The sequence below is a fragment of the Callionymus lyra genome, chromosome 15, assembly GCF_982586985.1.
Source record: "Callionymus lyra chromosome 15, fCalLyr1.hap1.1, whole genome shotgun sequence".
Taxonomy (NCBI): domain Eukaryota; kingdom Metazoa; phylum Chordata; class Actinopteri; order Syngnathiformes; family Callionymidae; genus Callionymus; species Callionymus lyra.
The window spans coordinates 21,227,782-21,239,314 of record NC_141832.1 but is presented as its reverse complement, the minus strand read 5'-3'; the positions used below and the strand labels follow the sequence as shown (position 1 = coordinate 21,239,314).

At 38.8% G+C, this 11,533-nt stretch overlaps 2 protein-coding genes across 2 annotated transcripts; both read left to right on the top strand.

Annotated features, from left to right (window-relative positions):
• The first annotated feature begins 628 nt into the window (after nt 1-628).
• Nucleotides 629-7,715, top strand: retsat.2 (retinol saturase, tandem duplicate 2). Its single transcript, XM_087808629.1, has 11 exons — nt 629-826; nt 1,659-1,841; nt 1,911-2,152; nt 3,831-4,032; nt 4,103-4,300; nt 4,370-4,489; nt 5,459-5,597; nt 6,481-6,590; nt 6,655-6,824; nt 6,897-7,056; nt 7,127-7,715. The coding sequence occupies exons 1-11, from the start codon at nt 670-672 to the stop codon at nt 7,273-7,275; spliced, it is 1,830 nt and encodes a 609-aa protein (XP_087664755.1). The 5' UTR covers nt 629-669; the 3' UTR covers nt 7,276-7,715.
• Nucleotides 7,716-8,723: 1,008 nt separating this feature from the next.
• cdk21 (cyclin-dependent kinase 21) lies at nt 8,724-11,065 on the top strand. Its single transcript, XM_087808631.1, has 8 exons — nt 8,724-8,742; nt 8,954-9,203; nt 9,895-10,027; nt 10,092-10,259; nt 10,328-10,437; nt 10,493-10,543; nt 10,605-10,731; nt 10,793-11,065. Exons 2-8 carry the CDS (start codon nt 8,974-8,976, stop codon nt 10,871-10,873), a joined length of 900 nt encoding a protein of 299 aa, XP_087664757.1. The 5' UTR covers nt 8,724-8,742; nt 8,954-8,973; the 3' UTR covers nt 10,874-11,065.
• Nucleotides 11,066-11,533: the final 468 nt, after the last annotated feature.

The window sequence follows — 11,533 nt, the reverse complement described above, 5'->3', positions numbered from 1 at the left end:
AATGCTTATGATATAAAACTATAATGTAACACACAAAGAACCAAGCACCAACTAAATAACAATTACAGTGAAACATATATTAGCACGTTTAGTAAAATGGTAAAAAGCATCAAATATGTCATTAATATTCACAGTTACTGAGATGGAAAACATTTATAAATATGACGAACACAGGAAAAAATAGTTTGTACTTCAGCATGAGTTGACTGCTTAACTTTTGAACTGACTTTACATCAATAATCTGACAAAGTTATTCCAAAAGTGCAGAAAACTAGTGTATCATCACAGTATTTACAGATCTTCAGTTGCTTTAAATGTTTAAAATAGTTGTTTTGGGAATGATATATAATAAGCAACCCTGTAACGTTTATTAAACAAATAAGATGACAATACAAAATCATGTAGTTACTTGTGAAGCTAAACAAAATAATTAAACAGTTATATTTAGGCGTCGATGCACAAGGTCAGCCAGAACAATACTGTACCGTCTACACAACCCACTGAACGTGATGACGCTTATTTACTTGACGACGATTGGTCGCTCGGACCCACTGAGGACCTGCTGATTGGCTGAGATTCTTGATTGACACGCGGCGCGGGGCGGTATTTAGTGGCGCCAGCACGGAAGACGTGCAGCTTGTGGCTCCAGCCTGGTGGTCAACTGTCACAATGTGGATCACTGTGGCCATTCTCACCATCGCACTGGTCGCCTTTATTTTCAAATATGTCAGCTCGGCAGGACCGAACCCGTTTGAGGCGGACACCCGGGAGCCCCTCAAACCCATGGTCCACGACCGGAAGGAGAAAAATAAAGTGTTGAAACAGGGTGAGTTGAAAAACCTTCATTTGTGTTACATAATGTCTTTCAAAAGTGATTATTAACTACATAAAACTAACAAAACTATAAAAAAAAAATTACACATGCATGCGAAAGTACTGTATAAATTCAGGGAAAACGTAGTTGAAAAGTTATTCAAGCTTTAAATATTTTATATATTTTTTATATATAATAAAGACATCATGGCTATTCGTGTTTGCTGCTGTACATTTTGGAAATAAAAAAAAAAAATGAACAAAAACTTTAAATATCTGTAAAAACCCGGATGTTACAGTAGTGGCTGCATAATTATATGTTTGGAAAAAATTACGTCACCTTATTTTTTTTACATCGTTGAAAAATGACCCTTATAAATGTATAGCTTAATGCAGTTGTTTTATTAAAGTGAAACCGTTCTATTGTTTTTTTATTTAATAATAACAATAATAATATAAATGCATTTCATTTGATGCACCTTTCTTGACCCTCATTTCCGTTGCTATATATAATAAAAAGCAAAGGGCATTAAACACATTGTAATGTAAAAAAACCCAGATTAAATGTCAGAAAATGTGTAAAAAAAAATTACTTCAATGGTTATTATTGTTGTTTTATGTTGCTGATCTATTTTCTATAATAGAACATTTTGAAATATGAATTATGATTGTTACATTAAAGTCAGGGAATCAATGATGATACCATCAGCTTCTTGTTCAATTAAATCAACATTTTTACCTTAGAAAAGTGAACAACCTTTTTTTTATTCAACTTTGTTTATTTGAAAACCGTAACTCTAGTACCAACAGTTGCCAGTGAGTAACCGTGTCGTCCCCGTCCACAGGTTTCCTGGCCAGTAAGGTCCCTGACAATTTGGATGCTGTTATCATTGGCAGCGGGATCGGTGGCCTCGGTCTGGCAGTTCTGCTGGCCAGAGTCGGGAAAAAAGTCCTTGTCCTGGAGCAGCACGACCGTGCAGGAGGCTGTTGTCATACCTTCACGGAGAAAGGCTTTGAGTTCGATGTCGGTGAGTCAACATCCAGCAATGAAGTGCTAGAATGAGAATACAATTGTTTTCATCCGAGTCTTCTGTTAGGAATTCATTACATCGGAGACTTGCAGGATCACAAGCCGTTCTTCTGCATGTTGAACCAGTTGACCAACGGGCAGCTGCAGTGGGATCCACTAGAAAACCCATACGACCAGGTTGTGATCGGACCTCCGGAGAACCGACGTCAGTATCCCATCTATAGTGGCAGAAACCGCTTCCCTGACGAGCTGAAGAAGTGTTTCCCGGGAGAGGAGAAGGCCATTGACGAGTACCTGAGGATGTCAAAGGTGATGTTTATAGAGTAAGATTAAATATAGCCTCCTACTTGTTGAGATGATAGACGCTTGTCATCATGTTACGACCTGGACACCTTAAAGACCGGTGCTCCCATAATCCTGAAAAGACTGTGATTGGTTTGCTTCCCTTTGAAGAAATCCATATAAAACTTGCTTCAGTGTTTGAATTTAATACATAAATGAACGAGGAACAACTTTTAACAACTGAGAAGGTTCTTAGACTTAAAAAATATAAATTGAAAAATCAACTTTTTAATTCTGTGCTCTTATTTATTTGGTTAATAACTATTTTGTATAATAATAATTTTCAATTTTTAACTTTTTAAATTTCGTGCAAATTACAGCAAATATTTATGTTATTGTGTGAATGCTGGGAAGCTAATGCTACTACTACTTTTATTTTTCTACTACTTCTACTTTTACTACTTATTCCACTTTTTCTACTTTAACTACTAATTCCACTACTACTTCTACTACTAATACTACTAATACTTCTACTTTTACTACTAATTCTACTACTACCTTTATTTTTCTACTACTTCTACTTTTACTACTAATTCCACTAATAGTTCCACTACTACTTCTACTACTAATACTACTAATACTTCTACTTTTACTACTAATTCTACTGCTACTTTTACTTTTCTACTTCTTCTACTTTAACTACTAATTCCACTTCTTCTACATTTAATACTTATTCCACTACTACTTTCACAGCACAGCAGGGTCAGAATTCACACTGCATTTTCTTCTGGAAATGCACTCTTTTAAGTTTATATTGTATTTACTTGATTTTTAAAATAAAATAAAATGTACACAGTCGATTAATTTTGATTGTTATTTATACAACCAAAAGTCATAATGATGATTAAAATCACAAAGGTCAGCAGCAAAGTATTGTTGCGTCATATTCCTGATTATGTAACTTGTGTTGAAATCTTCTCAGATTTATTAAAAACAGTCCTTACTAATGTCATACTTCCTATCTTGTAAGGATAACGGCCTTATTTAAGGAATGCACTTAACTTTATGTCGCACACTTAACTGGATCAGAGCTTCTACTTCATAATTGATTCCAGGACACTTGGCAAGTGTTGTTACGAGTTCATGTCCATCAAAGCTACAGTTAAGGGTTGCATGTGAATATGTTCGATCCAGTCCTACAAGTTTACATTCACATGCACACGGTTACTACCGAAAACAGGTTTGTGTAGGCAAGTCAACAGCAGTCAGTACATCATCCATCAACATGTCTTACAACTTGCAAACATTCATGAGAGAATGTGGAAAAACCTTTTTCTTCATCGCCTTTGTTAGTGACCGTGGACTTTGTATTCACTTGCAAAATGTGTGTCTGAATAGTCATTTTTCTGCTAAATCTTCTAAACATGACGACCATGTAGCCAAAGTTGTGTTCAGTATCAGGTTTTATTGATGGTTATCTTGATCTTAGGTTAACATGGTGTGAAAACTGCACTTTATCCTCTGCCTGTCCATGTTTTCACTGATATTCCTCTCGAGTAAAGGTCAAAGTTCAACAACTGTTGCTTCATCTTAATCAGATTGGGCCACATTTGATCTGCAGACACGTGATTCTACTGTAGATAGCGTGATTCCACTTATCCATAAACTGAGATTTTAATGAAAGAAATTGGGTTTTTGTTGGCAGAAAGCGGGACGTGGCATCTGGCTCATGGCGATGTTGAAGCTCCTTCCTTCCCCTGTCGCCAAGCTCCTGGTGTACAGCGGCCTGGCCAAACATCTGTCCTACTTCTTCAAGGTGGCCCCCCGCAGCCTGACCGAGGTGGTCAACGAGCTGACCGACAACAAGGACCTGAGGGCGGTGTTCTCCTACATCTTCGGCACCTACGGTATGACCTTGAATCGACAATTTAAGATCTTTGTGTCTTAACTTTTCCTGTCGTTGCTCACGGTTGCCAGGTAACATCCCTAAGGAAGCCAGCTTTGCCATGCACAGCCTGTTGGTGACGCACTACCTCAACGGAGCCTGGTACCCTAGAGGTGGCGCCACCGAGATCGCCTTCCACATGATCCCCATTATCGAGAAGGCGGGGGGTGCCGTTCTGGTCCGCGCTCCGGTCAACAGGATCTTGTTCAATGACGCTCAGGAGGCGTGTGGTGGGTGCAGAACTGAAGATCCCAGAGGGCTGGTGGGTAATACTCATGTTCATGTTCATTCATCTTCAGGTGTGAGTGTGATGAAGGGTCAGGAGGAAGTTCACATCAAAGCACCCATGGTCATCTCTAACGCCGGGATATTCAACACCTACCAGAAGCTGCTTCCCAAAGAGCTCCAGAACATGCCGGGTTAGTACCAGCAGCACGTTTGACCGGGTGTTAAACTGTTGTTGGAGGCTGTACTGAACCAACAAGGCCAATATAAGTACAAGTAAAAGATATGTTTGAGAAGCAAAGGCTCTTTGATTTTAATCCAGCTTTAATGTGTTTCTGTGTGAAGGTTGTACATTTTTATCACTACACATTAACAACAAAAACTTGGTTTCCCACATTAACTTTGGGGACTATGAAGTCAAGGAACACACACCAGAAAATATCATATTCTTCCTTTAATTTTGCCCTAAAGACTCAATAATTCTTTGTTTACAATACAGCAAAAAAAGGAAAACGTACAGTTTGATTTCTTCCATTTAGTTAACGTTTGTTTGTCGTGAATTGATTTTGTTCAACGCTATTGAATGCACCTTTATCTGTTCCTACTTAGTCCTTGAACACACCACTGTGGTCCCTTGTCAATGTGAAAGCTGCAAATGTTAACAATGTCGTCTCGTTTTGGTCAACCTAAATTATTTCAGCATGTTTGCTCTTGTTTTCATTTAGCATCCCCATGTTGTGTCTCATCTCCTTGTTAGTGGCTTGTTGACGGTAATCTCTGGTTTATAACTGTGGTAACAGACTCTGGAATATTTAAAAAAGAAGTACGACAACCAGAGTATAAGTATCAAAAATGGGGGTGATGAGGAAGTTTTACAGACAAAAGAACGACATGCTGTAATATAATGAATAGATATTTGGTATAGATTTGGTATTTGGTATTTACAGCATAATAAATAAGACATGTGCTTAGTTCCTGCTACTGATGCTGAGTTGAACAGAGTCTGAATCATTGTCTTGAACATTAACGTACCATTAACGTATGTGTATCACAAAGACTGACTCAATATTGACAAACTATAGTTGTTAACATCTGCTATCGTGTTGTTAGTTTTACCAGCTGCTTCGGTTTTTTAATAAAGAAATACTCACTTTTCCTCGCAGCGATCCGTGAGCAGCTGAGCATGATGAAAAATGGCGAGGGGGGTCTCAGCGTCTTCCTGGGACTGAACGGCACCAAGGAGGAGCTAGGCCTGAAGGCAGACAACTACTGGATCTTTGCTGAGAATAACTTGGATGAATTGTAAGTTTTTTTTTAAATTAATTTAGTTAGTTATAAGTTGTTTAATGTTAAGTTAATAATGTAAAAAACCATACACTTCAGAACAATAAATCACCTTAAAGCAACAATATGTTACATTTTGACCCAGTTATTTATTTTTTCATATTCTCAGTAATGATAGTTTTGGTCAATCATGACTTAAGTAATAAACTATCTGTTATTTTAACCTTGTTCTTCACTACATAACGAGCCGTCCAGAAAGTTTCATGTGACCCCAAAACTTCCTTACAGATGAGTCAGTGGAAGTTTTGTGGTATGAAGCACTGAGAGCCTTTTTCTTGGAAGAAAAAAAACCAGAAACTGTTTAGATAACGGTTCTTTGTTGGTTCAAGAAAAACAGAATCGGAGAAACGAAGCATTTACTACATTGTATTTACACTAGTTCGACACTTGGGGGAGCCAAAACACTACTTGAGCACTACTGATTGAGTCTTAAACACTTGGATTCAATTTGTAACAGAACACATTTTCAAGCGTAAATATTATGAAAGGATACTTAAAATACTATAGAAATTTAAATATACTCAAGGATAGATGTGAAAAATGTGAGAAAAATGAGAAACATGATTTTACTTTATTCTATAATTTAAAAAAACGCAAAAACAAGGAAAGGAGTCTTCTAAAAATGTTATCTTTTTTATTTGTTAAATTTATTGAAATGCATATTCTATGGTCATCTTTTGTTGTGATGTATACAGATATTTCCAGTATTGTTTTTTTAAAGCTCAATAAATATAATAATGTTTTCACTTTGAATTTACACCTTTAATGCTGAAAATAGATTAAAAAAATACACTTAATGTCATGATATTTTTAATCCAACTCATGCATTTTTTATTTCCAGGATGGAAAAGTACAATGGCGGGGACCGGGAGGAGTCTGCTAAAAATGTGCCCATCTTGTTTGTTGCCTCGCCTTCAGCAAAAGATTCCACCTGGGAGCAGAGGTCACCTGGTAGGTTCACCGTCACACATTCTTCTTCTGTTTTTGAAAAACTTTATCTCTTGTCTCTTTTCAGGCAAGTCCACCTTGAGCCTGGTCAGTTTCGCCAGCTACAAGTGGTTCGAGGACTGGAAGGACGACAAGCCGACCAACAGAAGTCCGGAGTACAAAGAGCTGAAGCAGATGTTCATCGACTCCATCGTGGACGTGGTTTTGGGGGTTTTCCCCAAAATCACCCGAGACAAGGCAAGTTACGATACATCTTGATAAAAGTTATAAAATGGAATATAGCTTTGATTAATTCTTCGGTGCGTCCAGATTGAGTTCGTAGACGCGGGGACGCCCATCACGAACACCCACTACATCGGCGCACCTAAGGGTGAGATCTACGGAGCGGATCACGGCGTCGACCGCTTCCGTCCGGATGTCAACGCTACAGTGAGACCCCAGACTCCTCTGAAGAACCTCTACCTGACAGGTCAGTCCCTTCCATCTTGCTCTCCGTCTATACATTTCCATCTATCTCACGTCATTCTCACCTGTTGCAGGTCAAGACGTGTTCTTGTGCGGCTTCGCCGGCGCCCTCGCCGGAGCGCTGACCTGTGGTTCCGTCATCCTGAACCGCAACCTGCACCTCGACACCATTCAACTGGCCAAGAAAACCAAATACATGAAGGAAAAACTCAAAGACGAGTGAGCGAAACGTAGGAAAACATTTGGATGTACCTCAGAATCAACGATGATGTCGGTGCATCTACGTATCGTTTTTGTTAAACGACATCTGCCGTCGACTCGAGTCATGTTTGTACCCGTGTGACTCAGCACTTGACCTTTCTGGTCCTAAAATGAGTTAATCTGTGAAGCTCACTCATGCATGTTGTTTGTTGTTTCAACTTGAAGTCCTCGTAACAATCGAGAACAGCTTAAATGTAACGTTTAAAAAAAAAAAAAACCCTTCTAGAGGTTCCTCTAAACAACGGTTTGAACGCTAATATTGTAAAATACTTATTTTAACACTTGGTGCCTAACTTTGTTTCCTTCTGTTTGACATCTGAAGCATATGATCAATACGTTGGATGCAATTCTTTTGATTATGTCGAGACCATCAGTCCAAAATAAACCACTCCTCATGTGTTCCTTGGTTGTGTTTTTCTATGGTTCCGAGTGTGACTTAAAATGACTCACTGAGGAGTCCGGTACTACCCCTGTGTCTGACCCAGAAGACACAATAACTATTGTTAATAATTATTGCTGGTTCTGCCCTCCTCCAACCATGGTGGATCAGGTGAGAGTGCAGCTGAAGAGGACTAAAGCCAGGAAAGCTGCGGGTCCTGATGGCATCAGCCCCAGACTCTTTAGGGACTGTGCAGACCAGGTGGTCTGCTCCATCTTCAACCCAAGTCTTTTGTCTGGCATGACTACCCACCCTGTGGAAGACTTCCTGTGTGGTCCCTGTCCCAGTTTGTGAGGCTGCAGGACTGTGTGTCCGACATGGTGGTCTGCAGCACGGGTGCCCCCCAAGGCACTGTGCTCTCACCCTTCCTCTTCACCCGGTACACATCGGACTTTAGGAGCTCCACTGACGGTTGCCACCTCCAAAAGTTCTCCGATGATGCTGCCATCGTGGGGTGTCTGTCAGGACAAGGAGAGAGTGACAAATCACAAGTACCTGGGTGTTCACCTTAACAATAAACTGGACTGGGCTGACAACACCGATTCGCTCTACAAGAAGGGTCAGGGTCGTCTTTATCTCCCGCGGAGACTGACCTTTTGGGGTGATCTGGCCACAGCTCAGGTACTCTTATTGCCACCTTATATATGCAACTTATGTACACTCTTGTATGTACAGTTTTTATACATATTTTGTCATTTTAATGTGTATAATTTTGTGTTCTGTGTATAACTTTATTTTTCTATGTGTAAATTGAGCTGCTGTAACTATGTTCTTGTCCTTTTTATTTTACTTCTATTTCCTTAAAATATTTTTAACATCTTAGATTCTATAATATTTATTCAATAAAATTAAAATCAGTCATTTCTAATTAAGGCTGGCAGATAGTAATGAACACATTGTCCCTCGTGTCCCTGAACGCACCATGTGTTTTACATTGGGGTCTAACAAGAGACTCAACACTTTCCGTCGAACTCAAGACTCGTGAATGAGGTACACTTTATGAATATAATATATTTATAAATATCATTAACACTTGTTTTTTAGTCGTTAATTTGTGTTATTTTAAAATTGCCCGTTGTTATTAGCATGAGTAGTTAGCTAACTTGTACGTCTCTCAGCTAGCTTATATGAATAATTTAAAAATGTTGACAAAAAAAGAAGATAAATATTTATTTATTCCTAACTTATTTGACGGCATTAGGGTGTGAGTTATTGGAGGCCATGGCTACACTTCCCGGGGGCCTGGAGTACGAGCTGCTGGCTCTGGTGGGTCAAGGCACCTACGCTGAGGTCTACAAGGCCAGAGAGGTCGGAGGGTCACAGCGCCTCCTGGCGGTCAAGAAGTTTTACGTCCTCGGAGGGTCGCCGGACACGGGAGTCCAGACGTCAATCATCCGCGAGGTGTCGCTGTTGCGGATGATGAAGGACTTCAACCATCCTAATATAGTCAAGTAATATATATGTTTTTTTGTCAGATCATTCCCTCTCTAGTGTCTACTCAAGTTAAACTGGAACAAAAATGTTCATTTAAAAATTAAATTTAGTAAAATTAATTTAAAATAAAACTTGAGAATCTAAATCTCAATCTATATATTTGGATCAAAATATAGCAAAGCAAATTCTATGAAAAAAATTAAACAAGTGATTTTAGTGACTTCATTTGAATGTCCTTTCTTTTGTTTTAAACAAAATATGAAAATATATTCTTGAAATTAATAAAATAATCATCCTATTGTCCTTTAATATATATGGTTTCTGATTCAACGAATTTTTTAAAGAAATGTAAACATATCTTCATCAACCAATATTAAGTTGTTTTGGGGAAATAAATAAAGCTGCTTTAGTTGAATCCATGAAAAATATTTAAAGAGTTTCTGAAAAAGAAAAACTATTGTCCCATTGTTAGCCACTATTTATTGTCTTTATTTCTAATAATCTCTTTGATTCTTTTCTTTGGTGAAATAAAAAAGATTGTATAATTTGAAAGCGAAAAAAATCAATTTATAAAAATGATTTTTTTCTACTTTAATACTGGTTAACAAATTGTGGAAACTTTATACATAAAAAAAAGTTTGGTTCAATCAAAAATAAATGTTTCCTCTTTTTTCTATTTTGTTTTAAGTCTTTATTCTGACTGCGCAGGTTGTTCGATGCGTCGACTGAAACTCTAGGAAGAAACTTGAACTTCACATTTGTGTTGGAGTATCTGGACCAGGATCTGTCCACGTACCTGTCTAAGGCTTCTGCCCATGGACTCCACAAGGACTGCATCAAGGTCGGGACACCTTCTTATGCTGTCACTTATTTTACCGGAGATATAATGGTTCTCTTCTGACCAGCACTTGATGGTCCAGCTGCTGAGCGGTCTGGACTTCCTGCACACCAACATGATTCTGCATCGCGACCTGAAGCCGGAGAACGTCCTGGTCGGCAGCCGGGGCGAAGTGAAGATCGCGGACTTCGGCTTGGCCCGCCTCTACACCTTCAACGTCGCTCTGACCCCGGGCGTGAGTGAGGCGACACATCCTGGACCGTCTCCCCCCCGTGTTCCTCACGCGCTCTCCGTCGCCTCCAGGTGGTGACACTCTGGTACCGCGCGCCGGAGGTCCTGCTGAACGCCGAGTACATGTCCTCGGTGGACACCTGGAGCGCCGGGTGCATCTTTGCTGAGATGTTCCTGCTCAGGTCTGGATGACTTTCCAAGATAACATCTACATCTTTAACTGCTTGAATCCCTCAGACCGCTGTTCCAGGGCGTCACTGAACTACATCAGCTGCAGAAAATATTTGAGTGAGTTTTATCATTTCCCTGCAGCAACCTTTAGCATCATCTACATTTTTTTCTCCATCAGTGTCATCGGTTTCCCCGAGCAGGAGGACTGGCCCACGGGAAGTCCTTTTCTCTACTTCTTCCAGCGAGGAAGACAGAATTGTCACACCAACATTTTGGAAGACCCTGTTGCACAAGATCTACTTTTAGTAAGATCATGTCCACACTCGTGTTCCTTTTCGGCTCCATGTTAGCATCTTCCTTCTCTAGGAGTTCCTGACCTTCAAACCGAGCTGCCGCATTTCTGCCGTGAAAGCGCTGACTCATCCTTTCTTCAGCCATGAGTTTTGAGTCTTCAGCAGATAAGTTTATAATCACTGAAAAGTGTTTTTTTTTTTTTTGCACTTCCTCAATTTATTAATCGACTAAAGTTGATTATTGATTATATATAATTGCACAATTATTAAACATCGAATTTGGTTTGAATTTGAGTTCTTTTGATGGAAAATATTATTTCAGCTTTATTTTGAAAATACTGTTGTTTTTTGGTGGATTTGTTGTGTGAATTTCAAACAGTTTTTTTCTTTGCATAAACGTTTCACTCATTAATATCGGTGTTTGCCTTTTTTTTATTTATAAAGAATTGCTCTGTAAAATGTATGTATCTATATTAATAATGTTACAGTGATATTTAATTATTTTATGAGAAGTACACACACCTTTGTACACTGTATACCTCAATATAAAAATATGTAACTTCATAATTTTAATATTGTTAAACACTTCTCTAAAAATGTCATTGATCATAACGAAATTGAATTAGTTCAACACTCTAATTTCCTTGGAGTAATTATAGATAGTTTTTTCAGATGGTCTGATCATATTAATCTGGTCTCCAGGAGATCAGCGATAATGTTTGGTATACTGAGAAAAGTGTGTCCCTTAATTCACTCTTCAGCCTATTTAACATTATATTATAGTTTTTTGTTCCCATGTATTAGTTATTGCAAC

Bases quoted from the DNA above. Each gene is read 5' to 3' on its own strand.
- retsat.2 (XM_087808629.1), top strand. From the start codon at position 670: ATGTGGATCACTGTGGCCATTCTCACCATCGCACTGGTCGCCTTTATT. The intron at 4,301-4,369 runs GTGGGTGCAGAA...ATTCATCTTCAG, and splicing joins TGACGCTCAGGAGGCGTGTG to GTGTGAGTGTGATGAAGGGT. The intron at 6,825-6,896 runs GCAAGTTACGAT...CGGTGCGTCCAG, and splicing joins CCAAAATCACCCGAGACAAG to ATTGAGTTCGTAGACGCGGG.
- cdk21 (XM_087808631.1), top strand. From the start codon at position 8,974: ATGGCTACACTTCCCGGGGGCCTGGAGTACGAGCTGCTGGCTCTGGTG. The intron at 10,028-10,091 runs GTCGGGACACCT...TCTTCTGACCAG, and splicing joins TCCACAAGGACTGCATCAAG to CACTTGATGGTCCAGCTGCT. The intron at 10,438-10,492 runs GTCTGGATGACT...TGAATCCCTCAG, and splicing joins GCTGAGATGTTCCTGCTCAG to ACCGCTGTTCCAGGGCGTCA.